This window comes from Panthera uncia, chromosome A2, assembly GCF_023721935.1.
Source record: "Panthera uncia isolate 11264 chromosome A2, Puncia_PCG_1.0, whole genome shotgun sequence".
Lineage (NCBI taxonomy): Eukaryota > Metazoa > Chordata > Mammalia > Carnivora > Felidae > Panthera > Panthera uncia.
The window spans coordinates 110,613,917-110,637,661 of NC_064816.1; the positions used below are offsets into that span (position 1 = coordinate 110,613,917).

General features: G+C 34.6%; 1 protein-coding gene across 3 annotated transcripts in view; it reads right to left on the reverse strand.

Moving 5' to 3' along the window:
- HYCC1 (hyccin PI4KA lipid kinase complex subunit 1) overlaps window positions 1–23,745 on the reverse strand; it is a 139,467-nt gene that overhangs the window by 45,992 nt on the left and 69,730 nt on the right. For all 3 annotated transcript variants that reach the window (XR_007460263.1, XM_049642904.1, XM_049642903.1), the window contains exons 8-10: window positions 12,398–12,514; window positions 9,306–9,393; window positions 8,411–8,570 (exon numbers count right to left, since the gene is read on the reverse strand). Coding sequence is in view for 2 of the 3 variants with exons in the window: in XM_049642904.1 (XP_049498861.1) it covers window positions 8,411–8,570; window positions 9,306–9,393; window positions 12,398–12,514 (365 nt within the window). In the remaining variant the exon portion in view is untranslated. The remainder of the gene's footprint in view (window positions 1–8,410; window positions 8,571–9,305; window positions 9,394–12,397; window positions 12,515–23,745) is intronic.

A 23,745-nucleotide genomic window follows, 5' to 3' on the forward strand; every position in this document is an offset into this window, starting at 1 on the left:
CAGAAGTCATACTTATGTAACACAAAATATTGAGTATGAAGCGTGCCCTGGGTTAGAAAAAACAGCACTGTAACAATCTATAGCCTGGGCCAGTAATTTGCAAGGCAGATTAGAAGAAATCAAAGCTTCCATAGAAACACGGAATAAGGACCCTGCAGTTAATGAGCTGCAATCTGAGTAAAGACATCAACAAACATTAAGACTTAGAAATATGGGTCCTGAAGCCAGAAGTAGATGTTCCAGAAAAAAAAGAGCAGTCTGGGGCACCAAGAAAAACACAGTATGGACTAGAATGATTTATTTTTTTAATTAAAAAAAAATTTAATGTTTATTTATTTTTGAGAGAGAGACAGACAGAAACAGAGCATGAGCACAGAAGGGGCACAGACAGAAGGAGACACAAAATTGGAAGCAGGCTCCAGGCTCTGAGCTGTCAGCACAGAGCCTAATGCCGGGCTTGAACTCATGAGCTATGAGATCATGACCTGAGCTGAAGTTGGATGCTTAACTGACTGAGCCACCCAGGTGCCCCTAGAATGATTTATTTATAAACATACTGCTTAGGAGCTATTGCCTGTTTCCTTAAGTAAGTATCAGTCAAGTCTTTAGCTTTTGTTGCGTATATAGGAAATGATACAATTCTTCTTACTGAGGCGGATACAGTCATTCTCAGTAACTTCTTTTGTTGTCCTTATTAAGTCTCAGGTTAAAAAAAAAACCTCTTTGAGATGTGCAACATATGGATGCTGCCAGAACAGGTGAATCCTTCATGATGATAAAAAATCCTCATGACCAGACATACCAAAACCAGGTAAGCAACATGTATTACAAAACTATCTATAAAAGCTTTTTTCTTCTTCTGTGTGCAATGTGTAACAAATGCTCCTAAAAGTGTGATGGTTGGGGAGCTGGGGGGGGGGGGGGAAGGGCAGTGCTCAATGATAAGTAACAATAATAAAATCCTCAACCATAGCAAGAACTCTTCCTTAATGGAAGGCCTCCTTAACAAAAAATGTAGAACACAATGATTTACAAATAAGTGTTTTTGCCTCATAAGACCAATAATTTTGAAATATTTTGCTACCCTGTGTAGAAAAGCATTTTTATTTCATTTTCCCTAGAAATAGACTAAGATTTTTTTGTTTTCTTCTAAAGTTGGCTAAGCCAGGATATCTGAGGCTTTTCTCTTTCAACCTAATGTTTATTTATATGTGTCAATTGTACAACATGATATTTTAGCTCTGGCTAATCTGTCCTTTTTCTTGTGATCATCTAATATTTCCTAATATTTTATTTTGTCCTCCATGACCATAAAGATTCATACCAAGAGTGCCAGTTAAAATTCACGCAGAGCTAATTTTGGTTAGAAAGAAATGCTTATTTTTGGCCCAAATGTTTTATCATCTATATCAGGAAAGAAAAATTTATTCCTCAAATAGTATTTTAGAATCTGAAAATAATGGAGCATCTCAAAATGATTCTAAAAACATTTCAACCTTTTTATAAAACTGCCAGATCATTTTTTCTAATTTCCTTAACAAGTAAGGCAACTTTTAAAATAAATACATAAGCATTATACATTTCTATCTACAGATGTGAAATTCCGATAACCAATTCTTAAGAGTTTGCTATGTTTGGTTTAAAATTATGAGTTCTGTGTTTCTCAAAATGCTTTCATAACTATTAGCAATTTTGTTTCTCCTCAATTGAATGTTTTTCTCATAAATTCATAAAATCAGATTCACAAAATAAATGTGACATCTCAAGACTTATGACATTCATGGGGCGCCTGGGTGGCTCGGTCGGTTAAGCGTCCGACTTCGGCTCAGGTCATGATCTCATGGTCCGTGAGTTCGAGCCCCGCGTCGGGCTCTGTGCTGACCGCTCAGAGCCTGGAGCCTGTTTCAGATTCTGTGTCTCCCTCTCTCTCTCTGCCCCTCCCCTGTTCATGCTCTGTCTCTCTCTGTCTCAAAAATAAATAAACGTTTAAAAAAAAATTAAAAAAAAAAAAAAAGACATGACATTCATAATGTCATAATATAGGAAGAGTCTACCTTAAATGTTTGGAAATATTTACAAATAATTATTTTCTAAAATATTTAACTGAAATACACTTCTTATAATTATTCAGACTTGTTCAACAGTTAGATATTTAGTGATAATCAAATTAATAATAATTTCTATATCAATAAATTATTTTCCAACATGAACTGCATCTTTTTATTGTTCTTTTTCTTTTCTCATCTAATATGTTAGTACTAAACCACTAGAACAAATTAAAACAAATCACACTTTTCATCATTTTTAAAAAGTATAATCACAGATCTCTTTGAATTTTGCTATAATCATTTAAATTTATTTAAATATCCATTAAATAGAAACTTAATGCTAAAAATGTGATCAAACTGCTATAACATGAAACTTCACTTTTTTAGACTTAATCTATGTAAACTGTATTTTATTTTATTTTTCACTTAAACATTTCATATAATTTATTAAGTACCCTAAAATCCTCAGTGTACTTATTTTGTATTATTAAGTTGAAGACTTAAATATATATGTAGTTCTTTTTTTTTAGTTCTTTTTCACTACTTAAAACTTTGTATTGTTGACTAAATCAAAGTCATGAAATACAATGTTATAAAAGGACCTAATTTATAAATACTGTTCTTATTATTGATACCTACCTGGGCAAACAGTTGTAACAACAAATAAATGAGAAATACAAATTCAATCTATTCTATTTTCATGTTAATTTGGGATTAAGTGAGACAACAGGTATTAAAACAACCTTCTAAAAAGTCCAGACTGTAACAGTAATATAAATGTCAGATTAGGATACTATACTTCAGGGCTGCAAAAATTACAAAAAAAAAAAAAAAATCATTAAGTTGGTTGTTACTATTATATAACACATGTATACTTTTGTGTCTGATACTTACTCACACTAAATGTTTATCTCAAATTGAGAAAATCCAAACTATAAGTTTCAAAAAACATCATTTTATGGAAAAGCTCAAATATAGGACCATGCGAACAGCAAGCTAGCTAATAAAAACTTATCAAGAATACAATTATGGTGTAGCTAATGAAACAAATTAAATAGTCCTTAATGAGTTAACAATCGGCTTTTATGTAATGCTTTGAATCATACCAAATGTTTTTCACTTACTTGCCTCATTATCTCACAAATAAATGCACAAGTAGAAACAATGGTGGGCAGTAATAAAGAATTGGGATTTCACTAGATAAGCCTTTTTATTAGATAACCAGTTGGCAAAAATTATAAGCACTCATTATTTGCAACCATAACTTAATTAGGGGACTTTTCTAGAACAAAGAAGTGATATTTTAACAAGTGTTTTAAAAGAACAGAGAAAAGTTGGTTACCTTCTTCCAAGTATAGATATTTTTTTTTTTAAGTGGAAGAAGAATGAGTCATAATGGTTGGTGGGGGGGGGGGTGGGGGGTGCAGGGAGACAGACAAAAAAACAGCAATTAAATTTGTTCTGGAAGAGGAGAGGGAATGGAAAAAGTACAAGGAAATAAATAAGTACAGATTGTATAATAGAACCTTAAAGTGGTGGAAAATCATTCAGGGATTTAAGAAAAAGGTCTATTAATAGCTGAAATGGTAGATGATGAAGAAAGCTTTTAGAAGTAACATTTAAGAATTACTATAGAATTGAAGCACAATTGTAAAGAGATATTTTCTGTTTTCTTTTTAGCTACTTATGTTTATTTTTTAAAGGAAATATATATGTAATAGAATTGCATTTTTATTATTAATTTAAAATTTTCAATAATCTTTTTCACTGTTTTATCTTCTTTTTAATTGGAGTTTTCATTTTGATTCTTGCTTTGGTTATAATCTACTCTTTCTTCCCTTATCTTAATCCTTTTTAAGTGATTATTATTATCCTTTCCTAGTTGCATTTTACTTTCAAATTATAACTTCTAAATAGCCTTCAATCTGTAGGTCATCTGAAAATCTAGGTTTAAAAAATATACACTAAGTAAAACACAATATACTCAAAAGAATTAATAATATATAAATAAAACTATTAATTCTGAAATGATGACCCTTAAAAGTCAAAAGCAGCAGTTCTACATTGTAATTTTACTTTCCAAACATATGTATTGGCATGGAATTACAAAGTCATTAAACTTTTCTCAGAAATGTATACACAAATTTTAAAAAGTTTGAAAACACAACATTAAGTTAAGCCATATCAGTACAATAGTAAAATAATCAAGTGAGAAGTGGGGGGAAATTAGGCAAATGTGCTAATCGTCAAACATGTCTAAGTTAATAAGTCTGTAGAAACCAAACTTTCCTTAAAAGTCACCCTATTTAGTTGATATGAGGATACACTGTCTGGTCAAAAGTAAAATTACAGGGCCTTACAAATGTACCTCTCTGCCATAGGATGTTGATAGTGGAGGAGGACATACATGGGGGGGAGGGGGACGTGGCAGGAGTCACAGGGTACATGGACATTGCACTTTCCATTCAATTTTGCTGTGAACCTAAAACTGCTCTAAAAAATAAAGTCTATTGTTATTATTATATAAATAAAGGGCCAAGCAAATAAAACTGATCAAAATATAATCCTAGAAATTTGGATTGTTTTTCAATAGTAATAAGAATATAAATTCTGAAATGTATGGAAATGTTAAAACTATTAATTTTTTACCTTCCAAAAGAATACTTTCCATTAAAACATAAGCTTTGGATCATTCTTAACTTAAAGAAAAGAATGGCAGATCTGCAATACATTCTAGAAGAGCTCAGAAAAAAAAAAAATTAATGTAAGAAATTAAAACTGTTCCAAATTAACTTTAAAATCACTAAAATATCAGTTAGCATTTGCTGTAAAGATAAAGTTTTTTTCTGTTACAATAAGAGAAAAGAATATATGTGATTAATTGTTCTAATTTAATGCATTTGTTTGCATATGCATATGCATCGGTGACCCAGATATGCAAACATACTAATATATGACTTAATTATCTATATTCTTTAATAACAAGAGATGGAAAGAAAATAAGCAAACAAAAAAAGAAATTCTGCTTGGCTGCTTCCATAGGAGAACCTCATTTACTCCTCTCCCTCTTCTCCCCAGATAGGTTGGAAAAAGGAGAAAAAATGTCCATCAATGGATGGATGAAGAAAATGTGCTATGTATACAACAAAATATTATCCAACCATAAAAAAGAAGGAAATTTTGTCATTTGCAACAATGTGGATGGACCTTGAGGGCATTATGCTAAGTAAAATAAACCAGAGTAAGGCAAACACCATATGACCTCATTTGTATGTGGAACACAAACAAACACACCAAACTCATAGATACAGAGAACAGATTGATGGTTGCCAGAGGCAGAGGTCAGGGGTGGGGTGGGGTGGGCAAAATGGGTGAAAACAGTCACCAGGTATAAACCTCCAGTTATAAAATAAGTAAGTCCTGGGGATGTAAGGTATAGCATGGTGACTATAGTTAATAATACTGTATCATATATTTGAAAGTTGCTAGATCTTAAAAGTTCTTATCACAAGAAAAAAAATGTGTAATTATGTGTAGCAATGGATAGTAACTAGACTTGGTAGAGTCTAGAGTGGTGGTCATCTTGCAATATACACATATATTAAATCATTATGTTGTACACCAGAAATTAACATAGTATTACTAGTCAATTATATCTCAATTTTTGAAAAAGACATATATATAAGAAAACAGAAAAGAAAAAGGGAAGAGACCCACGGAAAGAAAAAAGGGCCAACTGCTTTCTTCTTTCCTGGCACTAACAATAACAAAGAAAGAGACAAGGAAAAAAAAAGAAATATGTCTTAAGTTCATGTGTCTTGTCCCTTCTCTATCCCCAGCCCTCATCATCACTGTTTTAAAGTTGCATATTCCATGTTCCTACTGTGTGATACAGTTTGGGGTCTGATATGAAATCCCTCCTCCTGCGAGGGTTGGTGTGGTAAGGGAGTGGTAAGGATACAGGTGGAACAGGAAACAGTTTCATAAAATAAAGAAGCTCTAAATGTGCTCCCACAGAGTCATAAACTAAACCTACATCCTATAGCACTATGCTTCAGAAACATTATGGGATGAAAGCCTTTTGTGGTTCACCCTGAAGTCTACAAACCCTTTAACATTGTTTCTGCAAAAATTAATGTAAAAGTAATTTTGTTAAAATTTATATAATTAATATATAAAAAATCCATTTATAACTTAAGAATTGCCTATATATTTTAACAACCAAAGCACAGTTACCTATCTTCCCCACAAGAAGCCAGTGGGCTAGAAAGCCCAAAACAATAAGGTGTTCAAGTAGGAATCAGGATCACAAAGATGGAAAACAGTAGTTTTTAATTCAACAGGATGGGATTAACAATGAAAAACAGCGCTCTGGGAAGGAAAGCCAAGACTACCCTTAAAAGGGAGAATGCAACCTACCTGTAGAGATAAATAAGTATCTTAAAGTAGGAGTATTTTAGTCACTGGAAAAAGAGAATTCACAACTACAGAAGAGTGGTAAACAAGATAAGCCATATTCTATATTGCCTCCGTGAACCTGACTTGCTTTTTTAATAGTTCATTCTCTTCTAAATCCTCATCTGTGATGTTTTTTGTCAACATAAGTGGGAGTTATCCAAGTGTTAGAGTTTTGAGGGTTGAATGAGCATAAGGGGTAGCTGATAAAAGAGATTATTTTAACAAGGCTATCGCATTAAGACACAGGACCAACTCCTCAAACAGTAGCCAAATGGAATCTGGAAGATAGTAAGAATCAAATAGATACAGCATATTCAGGTAGTCTTATCTCTTATTTTGGTAATTTATTCCTATAAAATATTTCTAGAAAATTGCTTTTATTTTACTGCAGGGTGCACATCTTGTTCTGTTAAATGCATGCATGAAAATATACATATACCTCTTTCTCACACACACATGCATAGATACAATTGAACTTCAATATTTCATATTTTTAATAGCAGAACTTATATACTCTTTTCTAATTCCCCATACAGTCACCTAATGAGCAAGAAGGGAATGTGGAAAAGGAATTAAAACTCATTCTTTGCATTTCCTACAGTAGTTTGGGAGCGATTACGGCCACAGTGACCCACATGATCTGGTTCGTTGCCTGTAAGCCTATTTTCACCTATTAATGCCAAAACACAAATCTGAAGTCTAGGGTGCCATCATACTAATTAAACAACTTTTTACCTGTAATCTAGTCCCATTCAGTAGCATAATTTTCACTGAAGAAACTGAAGTATGTTTAGACTCTGTATGTTTAAATTGTAACAAAATTTGCCTTGTTAATGGCAAACATTATCACCTCTTTTATGCCTTTCTAAAGAAATTTCAACAACTGTCACAATACTTTAAAAAAACAAAAATGATCATTGGGTAAGCTGGAATTTTCCATCACCATTCCCTTTTGACACATTATCTCCTAGATTTCCTAAGTAGGAACAATGTTCTTATTACGAACTTTCTATTTCACCATGAATAATATTCTTCTCACTTTTGCATTTCTCTGCAGAGACCATAAAAACAACTGGAACCAAATATAGGAGCTACCATTTTCATCACAGTTTACAGGAAAAAGAAAACAGTAATATATATGTTTGCTTGGGGCACAGAAGTGGCTTTTTGCTTCTGGTCCTATGATTACCTTCTGAGAGAGGTGATAGTAATCTTACACTGATTCTTGCCACTACAGTAACTTGTAGGTAGGGGGGGAGTTACCAAAAGAATAAGAAATTAAATTAAAAATAATAAATCTTGAGAAAAGGGGGAGAAGTGAGAAAGCATTAAGAAGGCCACGGTAAATAAAATAAACTTCTAGTAGAATTTTTAAGTAGTAAAATGAAGAAATCAAGGAGAAATATTAAAACAAAAAATCTTGTAAGAAAATTAACTTCCAGTAAATAGAAATGCCCAGCGTTGTATCAATAAGATGGCATTCTTTGCCAGGAAGTACAAAAGAAAATGTCAAAGTCCCTATTACTTGTTCTGTTTCAATATGCAAGTTTACTTGCCAAAGAGTTGAGAAATAAGAAACATTTAGGAATATTTGCCAATAGTTTTGAACAGAAACCCATGTGTGAATAATTTTAACATGCATTTTCCTACTCTCCTACTCTATTGAAATAAATTTAAAAACAAATACAATGTTTAAATAAATTTTCATTCATATATGTAACATAAGGAGCTGTATTCCTTACTGCTTATCACTTGTGGATAATGATTTAGGAGTTGATCCAACAGCTTTCATCCATGCCACTATGATATTATTTACTAAAGTTAGAAGTTATAGCCCTATAAATACAGACAAAAATGTGATAGAATCAACAATCCTCTAATTTGAAGACTTTTTTATTTCTTACCATGTCTTTTCCACCTATGACCTCTTATTGACATGCTGGTTACTGCATTTCTTGATATTCTAGAGGAAGTTGGTGTGATTTCAACTTGAATACACCTTGTACCCTCCTTACTAGACTTCATGGCACCATGAGGCAATGAAGCCTTTATGGCATTAGCAACCTAAGGAAAAAATACAGTTTCAGATTGGTATTAACAGACGTATTATACCCTTACATCAAATAAAATGCCAAATTTTAACAGGTTTTATAAAATCATACTTTCTCCAATGTATTTCCTAAAATGATATGTAAATCTTCTAGGATAAGGAGTAAGAGCTCAGAAGGAAACTATCGGTTTTTTGTTTTTTAATGTTTATTTATATTTGAAAGAGAAAGAGACAGAGTGCAAGCAAGGGAGGAACAGAGAGAGAGGAAGACACAGAATCCGAAGCAGGCTCCAGGCTCTTAGCTATGAGCACAGAGCCCAACACAGGGCTCAAACCCACAAACCGTGAGATCATGACCTGAGTCGAAGTCGGATGCTTAACTGACTGAGCCACCCAGGCACCCCGGAAACTGTGGTTAAAAATAATATGTAAGTGATGAAATTTAAAATTCCAAAATATTGAAATTATATTTCTAAATGCTTAATGCTAATTCATAAGTGCAGCTCTAGCATGTTAAGGAGAACATTCTTGTAAGTTTAAAAGACTATTAAATATCTCAGAAGTTAGCTTAATGAAATTCTCAAATTCCATTATATACACCTTTTCAAGCATAAAATATGTCTAGTATAACAGCATGAATCACTGAGTTTAATGGCATCAATGCACTATGAATGGCTACTTCTCAATTTATAGTTCTAAAATGAGAAATCTTAAATTACAAAATTTACATAAACAAGTGAGGCACCTACCAACAATGGCTCTGGATATAATTCTAGCTGAGCTCTGTATATAATATCATCCAATGCTTTTTGAGCTAGATCCCATTCTCCATTATAACTATAAAATTAAATGAAGAAAGTATTAATTATTTTTAATTGATTCTGTATATTTGAACAAAATACAATGAGAAAATGTTTGCTGAGTAAAATAATAGATCACATTAGCACACTGCTTAGCATGCCACCCTCCTGGAAAACTTATTTTTATATCTCTGAATTCCTTTCAATTTTATCCGAAAATGCTATTAATAGCAAAGAAAATTTTATAGATCTATATTTCTTCTCTAAAGAACATGTCTATTTATAGCCAGATATCAAAAAAAAAAAAAAAAAGAGGCAATCTCAAAGCATTTTACACTTTCAAAACAAGTCAGAGCATAATAAATTATGTATCATAGAATAATGTTCAGACACTTTATGGTCAAATTACTCTGTAACTCCCACAGATTTTAGTGAGAATCTACAACTACTGTGGCTTGCAGTATCTTAAGTAATTACTTCTTTGCATTTTTACAGTCATTTAGAAGTGTATATGATATATGCTGCAAATATCAGGTAGATACTGGGGGGGAGGGGGAAGAGTGTATGTTATGCATATTCATTTTCAAAGATATGGCCAAACTCTAAAAATTAGATACATGATAACAATGGACACAGAAATAATGATTTGGTCATCTGCCAACAAAAATAAAGAAGTATGAATTGTATCAAGGGTGCAAGTGAGGCCTAAAAAGTAGAAACAGCATTGTTATCCACCCTAAAAACAAGATAAAGTCAGATAATCTAGAAAATCCTAGCTTTCCATGAATCCAGCAAGGAGCTAAAGTCACAGGGCAGCCAAGTAGCCTAAAACCTAAGGGCAGACAGATACCTCTGAAGATAGACAGGCCACAATGCAAGCAGGTTAGAAGACTTGAGCTAAACTTTTTAAACAAATTGCTAAAAGCCAAGTATGGGCCAGCACTAGAGTATAGAATCTCTAGGAGCAGATACAAGGGGAGCTCATAACCACTCACAAGCTCTTTACCACAAACCTCCTCTAGGCACTCATAAGAAAAACTGGGGGCAAGGCAAGGGACCAGAGGAAGTTGCTCTGGTAGTTCGGGCCTAGAGGAAAAGAGGAGCCACCTGAGCAAGAAAGGCATGAAGACCCAGCCAACCTTTTTCTCAAGTGAAACCAAAGTTTTAAAGCCTCTGGAGAAAGAGTATCAAACCCTTTCACCCCAAGGGCAGAGGTGAAGATTGACTGTGGCAGTGAGAGAAAGAAAAAGAAAAACTACATGTGGGAAAGGATCAGGAAATTGTCCTATGTTGAGACCACTAGGGTCTCTTACCACTGGAGGAGGGACAGGACCACTGAAGAGCTACCCTCCTTTCCTGAATCGCAGATAGAGGGACACAGGGCCTGCTTATAACTGAGGCTGGACCAGGCAACAGAGAACACCACTTCCTCCAAACCCCCCACCTAGACTAGTACACATTTAGAAACAAGCAACAGTACTCTATTGCTGAAGGAGGAACAAGACATGAAGAAAGATCGTCTGCGAGGTACAGACACACACAAAGGAAAAGCTAAAAGCTGAGGATGGAGCAAGAACATTGAGAAAAACCCTCCAGCAATCCAGCTCACACCCTAACTGCCAGGGACCATGAGAGGAATCTGAGGTAGGTGGTGCCATGAAGGTAACCATAGCAACAACAAAATCCAACCTCAGCTCATTCCTGCCTATAATAACTCCACTAGAAGCCTAGAAGAGGCATGCCCATTTCTAGACATAAACAATATTTACCTCAGTCACTATTGTTCTATCCATGAACAAAATGATAATTAATCAAATTTACAAGGCACACAAAAAGCAAGAAGAAAACAACCCACTGTCAAGAGACAAAAAACAATAGAGCCAAATTCAAAGATGATTCAGATTCTGTAGTTATCAGGGAAATTAAAATAACTATGATAAATAGTTACACGGAAAACATGTGTGAACAGATGGTGATTTAAGCAGAGAGATGGAAACCATAAGAAAGAGTCAAATGAAAAGACTAGAAATAAAATAGTAACAGAAATGAAGAACCCCTTCAGTGGGCTCATTAATAGACTCAACATCACCAAGAAAAAAATCAATGAATGTGAAGATAGGTCAATAGGAATTACTAAATCTGAAACACAAAGCAATAAAGAGAGAAAATAAAATAGATCAGAGCGAAAAAAAAAAAAAAAATAGATCAGAGCATCCACGAGCTGTGGGACAATATTAATTGTCTAATGCAGGGGTTGATAAACTTTTTCTTAAAGGGCTAGATAATAAATATTTTAGGCTTGTGGGCCATACAATCTCTATTGCAACTACTCAACTCTGTCACTGTAGCTCAAAAGCAGCCATAGGCAATATGTAAACAAACAGATGTAAATGTGTTTTAATAATAAGGAAACAGGCAGCAGGCCATATTTAGCCCAAAGATCACAAATTCTGCCTTTAGTCAAGAAGCTTATAATCTACTAAGACAAATTAAAGTATTGAATGAATATAATGTAAAGTATAGTAAAATATATATAGTAGAAGATAGGGTTCAAAGACAAATACCAGTATCTAAGGCACTAAGTAAGACTGAGCATCAATATTAGAAATTAATAGTAAATTAATAATAAACTATGATCAAAGAAGCGCTAAGTGTTTTTCAAGATTTAAAATTTCTGGAAATGGAAAAAGATCTTCATTGGGAAAAAAAAAGCTATTTGGAAATTACAGCAAAAAAAAAAAAAAAAGAGTAATGAAAAAACTGTGAGTATATGTGGGTGTTGCTAATTTTCATTCTGTCCTTGAGTTAAAGAAAGATGAAGTGTTTTAGTTGGTTACAAATTCTTCAGAACATTAAGAGATATGTTTTAAATAATAAAACTATTATCAAGATCTTGATTCATATTCTTTCACAAAAATATGCTGATTGTTTATCCAATGAGATTCTAATATAATAACTATAAAATAACAAAAGCAATAACACAACAGACTATGATTTTCCAGAGAGATCAAAGATTTACTTTGTATATGAAATGAACTTACAAAGCAAAATAAATTCCTGTTAACATTTGTACCATGAACCCTGAAGAAACTGGTATCCTGCTACTTATTCCTTTGTATTTTCTTACATGTTGTCGGGGATAGCCACAAACACAGATTCTAGAAAAAACAAAATAAATATATTTGTCAAATTGGTAAAAATTTAGGTAGTTTATTTTTTTTAACATTTATAAGGAAACAATGTACTAGATACGCTCTCATAACAAACCTAATAGGTATGAAACAAAGAATCTATCCAAACAGAACATTTGTCTAGAACATTTTCTTAGGTAAGTGAAACTGAGGGGAAAAAATATATAAAGCTAGAGGTACGTTATTACATAGTTATTTCACTAATTTCAATCAATCCAATAATTGATAATTTTTAGTTACCATAAAACCTACTACATGAAATTTGGTATTATTTATCATAAATAGATCTATGGTATGATCTTCTATTCCTGACAAAGTTCTTGACACAAACTGCAGGCTCCAAGAAAATACTCTAAAATTAGACTCAAGTCCCATATAATACACTATAATAAATTTCAGGTAGATTGAAAATTTTAATGTTAAAAAACCGTAAGAGAAATAAAACAGAAGCAAGTAGTTACATATTCTTTATAAGTTTAAACATAACATCAAAGGTAGAATCCTAAAGACCAACAGATTTTACTAATTTTTGTAAAGAAACTACCATGAACAAAGCTAAAATTTAAAGTATTTATTATAATGAAGAATATTTAAGGAGTACGTGTATTTACTATAGTGAATAGGAAGTCACCTAAAGGTCCAACACAGAGAACAAATCATGTAAATCCTTCAGAGAATACTATGAAACAATTAAACATGACGTTTTGAAAGCTTATTTAAATGGCAGGGGTAAAAACTGTACATAACACATGTTTGGAATAAACAAATAGGTGAATGATGTGTGTGTTACTGCCCAAAGATCATACACAAAGTTAGAGTTGTCTCTGGGCCTTGAGATTCTAGATTTATTTTCTTCTTTATATGTATTTTCTAAATTTTCTATGATCAACACGCACTGCTTTTAAAACAAACAAAAGTAAGTTCCTATTTTTAATAAAATTAGAAAATAGCTGTTTTCTCATAACATGTTGTGGTTGATATAATAAAACTTCACTTATGATAGTACTAGTCAATAGATTGTCATTATTTACCCCCTCCCACATGCAATTACTACCTAGGACTTAATATTTCCTCCACTCAGTGAATCTGAGCCTTCATTTAAACATGCTAAAGTATATCACAGACCATTTCAAAAATATACCCTTGAGAATATCATTAATTCAATGTAACTTTATTTTTTTTCAATTCAAAGTAACTTTAAAGTAAAAATAAAAATTCATTTAATACTGAGAAGGATCTTAGAACTCTTTAGAACCAAGAGTGAAAAAGGAACAGGGATACTTATGGACTGAATATTTATGTTCTCTCCCAAGTTCATATATTGAAGCCCCAATTCCCCAATATAATGGCATTTGGGGACCCTTGCGAATAACTAGGTTTAGATGAGGTCATGAGGATGGGAACACTCCTTGATGGGATTAGTGCCCTTATTAAAAAGAGGAAGGGGGCCAGAATCCACTCTCTGACATGGAAAGATACAGTGAAAAGGTGGTTTCCTATAAGCCAGAAAGAGGGCCTTCACCACAAATCAAATCTGCTGGTACCCTGTCCTTAGATTTCTTAGCCAGAAGTGTGAGGAATAAACATCGATTGTTTAAGCCACCTAGCATATGGTACTTTATTAAAGCAGCCTGAGATGACTAAAATAAAAACTGAAAAAAATTAACTGTACTTGAAATAAAACCAATTCAAATTTTGTTTGATATCATAAAGACTTATATCCAAACTAGAATAGAAATTCCTCTTACTATCTAAAGAAGCAAGCTCAGAAAAAATTTTTTTCCTTACACTTTATATACCTTTATGATAGGGATAGTAGTAACTAATAGAGAATCAATACACAAAAGATAGGGTTTTTTCAATTAATGCATTTCTTCATTCAGTAAATAATTTTTAAAGATTTACATTGTGTCAGACACTAGGAATGTAGATGAAAGACGTAGTTCCCTCAGGGATTTACCATCTCATCATGGAGACTGTGTAGTAAACAAATATCTGCAATGAATAAGTTATAAAGGTGGCAAAAGGAGAGAGTGGTAAACTCTAGTGGAAGAAGCAGAGGGTCAGAGAAGGCTTCCCAGAATGAGCCTTGAAGAAAAAGTGGCATTTTCCTGGTGAAAATACAGCAATTGGCAAAAATACAGAAGGATTAAACAGAACACCACCAATGAGATTGAGAATAGAAAGACACTAGAAAAGTAACAGAGATGCAAACTAGGGGTCAGATCATGGAGTATCTTATAACCTGCCAGGCTTTATCATGCAGCCAATTGAAAGCAACTGAAGGTTTTTGTTTTGCTGTTTGAAGCGAGAGAGTGACATGATCAGATTAGTCTTGATAATAGTGTTCCTCTGGAGAGGAGAGTGTCAAAATAGCCCATGAGTGAGATGAAGGTGGCTTGAGGTAAAGAAGTAATGTGGGGAGAAGGTGAAAGGGTGGGATTGGAGTCCCACTTAGGAAGTATAATCATGGGGTAAGACTGAAGAAACAAGAAGAGTGTGTAATTTTCCCACATTTAGTTTGGATAGCTGGCTGGATGGTAGTGTTATTAAACGAACTCGGACAAATAAGAGATACTGTTTTGGAAGATGCTAAGTATCAGATATGTTGATTCGTAGGTATATGGTATAGATGTCACTTTTGTCTGCCATGAACTCTCCCCCTGACACTAATGTTTTCCATTAATAGCACCTCTAACCCTCTTACTTTTAGGAACTAGTCTTCTTCTATATCATCAAGTATAACCATGTGATTGTGGTATAAATAAAATAACAAAATTACCTGTGACAAGAGGTCAACACCCTAACATCTATTTTTACTTCTTCCCTTTAATGACATAAGGTATGCTCTCCTCCACTCTCCCCAACCAATTTTAACTAGAACAATAGCCACCTGCTAGAGATCACATTTCCGAGTCTTCCTAGCATCTAGGTGTGACCATGTGACAAGTTCTGGCCAATGATCTGCTAACCAATGTAGTGCAACTTCTAGATTGTACCCTTAAAAAGTAGTTGCCTTTCACTCTTTTTCTCCATGCTTGCAGGATACAAGGCACATGTAATAATAGTGATCCATCACCATACAGAGAAGAGTAACATCCTAGGGAATGGCAGAATCTCAAGAAAGAAGTTGTCTGAACACCTTAGAAACATAACCAATCTACCCCCAGACCATCTACCAGCTTGGACTTTTATGTGAAAGAAAAATAAATATCTATTTAAGTTACCATTATTCATCTTTGTTACAACAGCCAAACCAATATTTAAACTGATATAGTACTCTTCCAATAAAACTACCAAATGTGACCCCAGAGGGGTTTGTGAAGCTTCAGGCTTACAACATCAAAGCCTTTTCGCTGCCTTGTTTTTCACAGTAAAACTGGGAGAGAGGTTCTTTCTTCTGAGTTCATTAAAGGTAGACAATGTAAGCTTTCAGCTGCTTGTGGTCACTGTTCTTACAACCTAGAAGCCTTACACAAAGAAAATACAAAGCTAACAGATGAAGAAGATGAGATGAGAGAGAGATGGTAGAGAATATCCAGATTAACATTTGAGCCTCTGGATCTAGTGGATCTTGAGGTCAGTTCCATCCCTGATCTTCCCAGGAACAAAGAGCCAAAAAATTTTCCCTTTAGCATAATCTAGTTTTATATAGATTATCAATTAGTTGCAGCAAAAAGAGTTCTAACTTTTACAAGGTAAGGCATCTTTTTTTAAATGTTTAGTTATTGGTATGGGGGAGGGTAGGCAGAGGGAGGGGAGGACAAAGGATCTGAAGCAGGCTCTGTGCTGACAGCAGAGAGCCTGATGTGGATCTTGAACTTATGAACCATGAGATCATGAGCTGAGCCAAAGTCAGACACTTGACCAACTAAGCCACACAGCTGCCCCTATAAGACATCTTGATAGAGATGGCTACAGGATTGGATATATAGGTTTAGAATCAGGAAGTATAGGATTCAGGATAGAAGATATAGACAGAAAAAGAAGTTATTGCTATTTATACACAATTTTTTTAAAAAACAGCTTTGCCATAGATCTAGAATGGTCAAACAACTTTTTTTTTTTTTAACGTTTATTTATTTTTGAGACAGAGAGAGACAGAGCATGAATGTGGGAGGGGCAGAGAGAGAAGGAGACACAGAATTGGAAGCAGGCTCCAGGCTCTGAGCCATCAGCCCAGAGCCCGACGCGGGGCTCGAACTCACGGGCCATGAGATCGTGACCTGAGCTGAAGTCGACGCTTAACCGACTGAGCCACCCAGGCACCCCATCAACTTTTAAATTTACTTGAGGTAAGAACTAGAGAGACAATTCTCTCAAACACCAACACATAAGTAAGATTCACAAGGGAAATAGGATTCCAGGTTCTCTGATTTTCTGTATCAGCTACCCATACAGAAGTAAACAATCATATGTTAAAGGATGAACTACAACCTTTATTTAGAAATGCAAAGGATTAGTCTTGGTCCATTCAGGCTGCTACAACACAGTACAACAAACTGGGTAGCCCCCTCTTGAGGGTTGTAGACTTTTCGTTGTATCCTCAATGGCAGAAGGAAGAGGGAACTCTGGCATCTCTTGGTTATGACAGCACCTCCTAATACCATCCTAATACCATCATCTTAGGTGTTAAGATTTCAACATGTGAATTCTGGGGGGGGATACAAACACTCAGACCGCAGCAGTTAGTTTCTCATAACTACTAAAACTTTACCCATTTGTAGGAATTAACTGCAGGAATTTTGCATTTATCAATGTAAGATTTTTAAAAAAATGAATTATTTTACTTAATCATAGTTATACTTAATGGATCATAAATTGGAAGTGGAAGAGGTCATCTATTTTTCATTCATTCAACAAATTGTTATTACGTTCTACTGTATGCCAGGCACTTCTCTAAACTCTGACAGCAGTGAACAAAACAAAGTTCTTGAGCTCATGAAGTTCCAGCAGATGACAGACTATGTATCAAATGAACAAACAAGGTGGTTACAGTGTTATAAGTGCTAAAAGAACATAAACTCAGTAAGGAAGGTGTTATTTGAGAACAATGGTCATGGATTCCAAAACCAGACAGAGACCCCACTAAAAAGGAGAACTATAGACCAATTTCCCTGATGAACATGGATGCAAAAATCCTCAACAAGATATTAGCCAACCAGATCCAACGATACATTAAAACAATTATTCACCACAACCAAGTGGGATTTATACCTGGGATGCAGGGCTGGTTCAATATCCACAAAACAATCAATATGATTCATCACGTCAATAAAAGAAAGGACAAGAACCATATGATCCTCTCAACAGATGAAGAGAAAGCATTTGACAAAATACAGCAACCTTTCTTGATAAAAACCCTCAAGAAAGTAGGGATAAAAGGAGCATACCTCAAGATCATAAAAGCCATATATGAACGACCCAATGCTAATATTATCCTCAATGGGGGAAAACTGAGAGCTTTCCCCCTAAGGTCGGGAACAAGATAGGGATGTCCACTCTCACCACTGTTATTCAACATAGTATTGGAGGTCTTAACCTCTGCAGTCACACAACACAAAGAAATAAAAGGCATCCAAATTGGCCAGGAGGAAGTCAAATTTTCACTCTTCGCAGATGACATGATACTCTATATGGAAAACCCAAAAGATGCCACCAAAAAACTGCTAGAACTGATTCATCAATTCAGCAAAGTGGCAGGATATAAAATCAATGCACAGAAATCGGTTGCATTCCTATACACCAACAATGAAGCGACAGAAAGAGAAATCAAGGAATCGATCCCATTTACAGTTGCACCAAAAACCATAAAATACCTAGGAATAAATCTAACCAAAGAGGTGAAAAATCTATACACTGAAAACTATAGAAAGCTTATGAAAGAAATTGAAAGGGACACAAAAAAATGGAAAAAGATTCCATGCTCCTGGATAGGAAGAACAATATTGTTAAAATGTCGATACTACCCAAAGCAATCTACATATTCAATGCAATCCCTATCAAAATAACACAACATTCTTCACAGAGTTAGAACAAATAATCCTAAAATTTGTATGGAACCAGAAAAGACCCCGAATAGCCAAAGCAATCTTGAAAGAGAAAACCAAAGCAGGAGCCATCACAATCCCGGGCTTCAAGCTGTACCACAAAGCTGTAATCCTCAAGACAGTATGGTACTGGCACAAAAACAGACACTCAGATCAATGGAACAGAATAGAGAACCCAAAAATGGGCCCACAAACGTATGGCCAACTCATTTTTGGCCAAGCAGGAAAGAATATCCAATGGAATAAAGACAGTCTCTTCAGCAAGTGGTGCTGGGAAAACTGGACAGCGACATGCAGAAGAATGAACCTGGACCACTTTCTTACACCACACACAAAAATAAACTCAAAATGGATGAAAGTCCTAAATGTAAGACAGGAAGCCATCAAAATCCGAAGAGAAAGCAGGCAAAAACCTCTGATCTTGGCCACAGCAACTTCTTACTCAACACGTATCTGGAGGCAACGGAAACAAAAGCAAAAATGAACTACTGGGACCTCATCAAAATAAAAAGCTTCTGCACAGCTAAGGAAACAATCAGCAAAACTAAAAGACAACCGATGGAATGGGAGAAGATATTTGCAAATGACATATCAGATAAAGGGTTAGTATCCAAAATCTATAAAGAACGTATTAGACTCAACACCCAAAAAACAAATAATTCTGTGAAGAAATGGGCAAAAGACATGAATAGACACTTCTCCAAAGAAGACATCCAGATAGCCAACTGGCACATGAAAAAAATGCTCAACATCACTCATCATCAGGGAAATACAAATCAAAACTGCAATGAGATACCACCTCACACAAGTCAGGATGGCTAACATTAACAACTCAGACAACAACAGATGTTGGCAAGGATGTGGAGAAAAAGGATCTCTTTTGCATTGCTGGTGGGAACACAAGCTGGTGCAGCCACTCTGGAAAACAGTATTGAGGTTCCTCAAAAAACTAAAAATAGAACTACCCTACAACCCAGCAATTGCACTACTAGGTATTGATCCAAGGAACACAGGGATGCTGTTTTGAAGGGACACATGCACCCCAATGTTTATAGCAGCACTATCAACAATAACCAAAGTATGGAAAGAGCCCAAATGTCCATCGATGGATGAATGGATAAAGAAGATGTGGTATATATATACGATGGAGTATCATTCGGCAATCAAAAAGAATGAAATCTTGACATTTGCAACTACGTGGATGGAACTGGAGGGTATTATGCTAAGCGAAATTAGTCAGTCAGAGAAAGACAAATATCATATGACTTCACTCATATTAGGACTTTAAGAGACAAAACAGATGAACCTAAGACAAGGGAAGCAGAAATGATATAAAAACAGGGAGGGGGACAAAACATAAGAGACTCTTAAATATAGAGAACAAACAGAGGGTTGCTGGAGGGGTTGTGGGAGGGGGGATGGGCTAAATGGGTAAGGGGCATTAAGGAATCTACTCCTGAAATCATTGTTGCACTATATGCTAATTAATTTGTATGTAAATTTAAAAAATTTAAATTAAAAAAAAAAAAAAAGAACAATGGTCATGGAAGGCCTCTCCAAGAAAGTGACATTTGAGCCAAGACCCAAAATCATCTAATCCTATCCACCTGCATCATTAACTGATAAAGAGCATCTCTTTACCTTCTTTTCATCATTCCTTTTAATAATCAAGAATTCTCTGACTTACTTTTCAGGTCTCAGATCTCTCTATTTAAGGATATTCTTTTCTCAGAGATCCCTCATTGAATTTAAATAAAATGCAGAACAAAATAAAAATGATCAATGCCACATGAATGCCTGACTCTTCATCAAAGAAGTATCCTGAAGTTTCTCTGAATTTTACAAATTCAAAACATAGGCACCCAGCCCTACAAAAGAGCAGCTGGGTGATATTACTCCTATTTCTGTATTAAATTTACTCTTTGGTCACATATAGGTATCTCCCCAAGTCATAAACCACATTAAAACAAAAATACTTTGGGGAGGCATATTTTGTAAATACATCTCTGGGAGTTCTAAGTATCATTTTTTAAGTGAGGAAAACTCTTGCCATGATTCTCATTCTTTGTTGGGCTGTCTCATTCCTAGCCAAAAGTAAACTTTTGAGAGTGTTGTCAATATATTTTGAGTTACCACAAAATAATTAGAAGGCACAATTACAATAAGGCTAACTGCAGAGAGTATTGATTCATGAATATACCAGAACCTAAAGGAGAAAAGAACATAGATTAGCTACTGCCAGATCATCAGACTAGTAAGTAAAATCTAGGTAGAAAAAGGGAAAAAATGTTTTTCTAACTTTTAATTTGAGAAATATTTAAAATTTGGTCCAGTTCTACTAAATTTGGTCCAGTTCTACTTCCTATCCATCTGGGTAAAAGTATAGACTATAAAATAAAACAAACTAATTTCAAATCCTGTTCCTTTTCTGCTCTGCTTTTCAAGTGAGGAAAGGGGAGATGAAAAGGCCAGGCAAACAGAAAAAGGGAAATAAGAACTGCCTATCCAGTAATGAGCACTTTTCTGTTCTCATGCTTCTGCTTTTTGAAATTAGGAGCTTAATAAAGTCTAAATCTTCTATCACTTCCCTCAAGAGAACAGCACATACGAAAATTGTTCTCAAGTTGGAGGAGATGTATTTTAATTGGGATGTAAAGGATGGAGAAGATTTAGATAAGTTAAAAAAAAGGTTCACAAATAAGAAGCAATGAAAAGTCAACTGTAGGTTCTTTCAACAAGGCATGATTTAGTATAAGACATGCTCTCTAAATGTCAGTAATAGCAAACAGGCAAGAAAAAAAAAGATGCTATGCATCCACAGTAAGCATGTGTGTTCAGCATTAGTGTACAATATATAATAGCTGTCATTTATTGGATGATGACAAAGTGGCATACACATGTTAAGTGATATATGTAAAAACATATATTAAGTGGTTTGTTGTATGTAATATAGGATATACACATATAATTTTATCAGTCAGGAGAATTAATCCACAGAATGGCTTAATTGCACTAAGGGTATCCCTCACAAAAAACAAGAAGAAATCTGTTTAGGTGGTCAGGAAAGCTGATGTAGAAGTGCAGAGAGGGGCAGGGTTTTACTACAGATACACAAGAACAAATACACTGATCAAGAATCCATAGCAGTACATATCCAAGTGATTCACCATGTGAACAAAATTAAGAGTCCCTTAGACAATGAGAAATAATTTAACTTACTAGCTTAGTAGTTTCATCTTTAATATTTATATTCCACACCAAAAGCAAGATAAGCCATCTGTTAAACAGCCTTATATTATAAGAGATGTCAACAGTAAAAAAAGAAACTTATTTCCCACAATTTAGAGGATTTGGGTATATACTAACAAAACTCATTTGCAGTATTGGTGATTATAGTCCTTTTAGGAGGGCCATATATAATGTTTAGTATTAGTGAAAATAAAAATTTGACTAAAACTCATTCAGTCTAGTTCTTGCCTCTTTTCAGGTCTCTTCTTCAAGTAGTCCATACACACTGCACAGGAGGAAAATACAGGCTATCAAGTTGGCCTTAAGTCTGAACCAGGAAAGCAAAGCTTATAGCAACCAAACATTTTTGCTGAGTAGAATGGATTTGCAAATTTTCTTTTTTTTTTTAATTATTATTACGGTGTTGTTTTTTTTTTTTAGAGAGAAAGCACGAGTGAGAGAGAGGGGCTAAAGGAGACAGAGAGAGAGAGAGAGAGAGAGAGAGAGAGAGAGAGAGAGAAACTCAAGCAGGCGCCACACTGAGCTTGGAATCCAGCAAGGGCTTGATCCCACGACCCTAGGATCATTACCTGAGCCAAAATCAAGAGTTGGACACTCAACCAGTGGTGGCCCTAGAAGGGATATGTATGTATGGGTGGAGGGTGGGAAGCAACCAAGATTGTTTTAATTACTTCCATAATTCATTACAATCAGAAGGTTAAGGAAAGAATGGGATACATTTGTCACTGAATCTAGCTCAAATGTTCTATGAAATTTTTCTGGTTGTATCCTTCCTCCTAGATAACACAATCATTTTGGCATAGTTATCATCAACAAACTGAGTAGCAATCTAAAACAACTGCCACGTGGCCAAAAGGGCTGGATTAGCCGTAGTGTGATACTAGGACCAATATCATCAGGAAGCTCCTGTTCTTTCACTATCATAACCATTTATAACTTACTTGCCATCACAGTGCTGTAATCAATTTTCTTTCCATAGACATGGACTAGGCTTTGCTTGATCGGATACAAGTGTTTTCTAATTCTTTTCTATTAGTCTTAAAAATGTACAAAATATCTTATCAGAATATTTGATAAACGATTCAGGAAGTCAGGAGTTAAGAGAAATTAATAACTAGATTTTAAACCATTGAGAACACAGGAATAGGGAATCTAAAAAAACAAAAGCAAACTAAAAAAGACATGTATGACAAATTTGATAGAGTTCCTCTTATATATCTTCTGTGGCTTAAGAGTTAGCATTACTTAAATAGCTTAAGTCTTTTGAATTACTTAGATCTCCTTCTTCCCTCATTCTCTTCCAGCTGGTGAACATTCGTACAAAGATTTCCTTTTTTCAATTTTTCTTTGGTGGCATAGAATTAATCTAATGTGTCTCTACTAAAATCTTGGCCAAAATCCTACACCTAGTTTTTAATCTGTATTTCTCCTTGTTTTTAAAACCAGATATTACTTGTGCTTTTGAAGGATTACGCAGTTCCCTGGTTAGTTAAAATTGGTATCTTAGCAATTTTCTATCAAAAATGTGAAAGTAATTATATTATAGGGCAGTCCATAGGAGTCACACAGGACAGAAACCAGTGATATATGTTCTTTCCTGACATTTCCATCAGTGGTTTCAAGAAAACATCAATAGTCATTCTTATTTAGGAGGTTGTATTATCTGTCTGTATTTGAATATTAGAGCTTCAAATGTATTAGAACATTATTCCTGGGTCCTACCATCTAAGACACTGCTTTAGAGTATACTTGGGCTTTATAGTGTGTTTTAAGTTCTACAGGTAAAAGTTACTACATCAAGTTACCCCTTAAATAAATGTTTCTGAAGGGCTGGTCCTCACATTCATTTTAGTCCATTACAAAGTTCTCACTGGATCATAGTGAAATGAGAAACAAGAA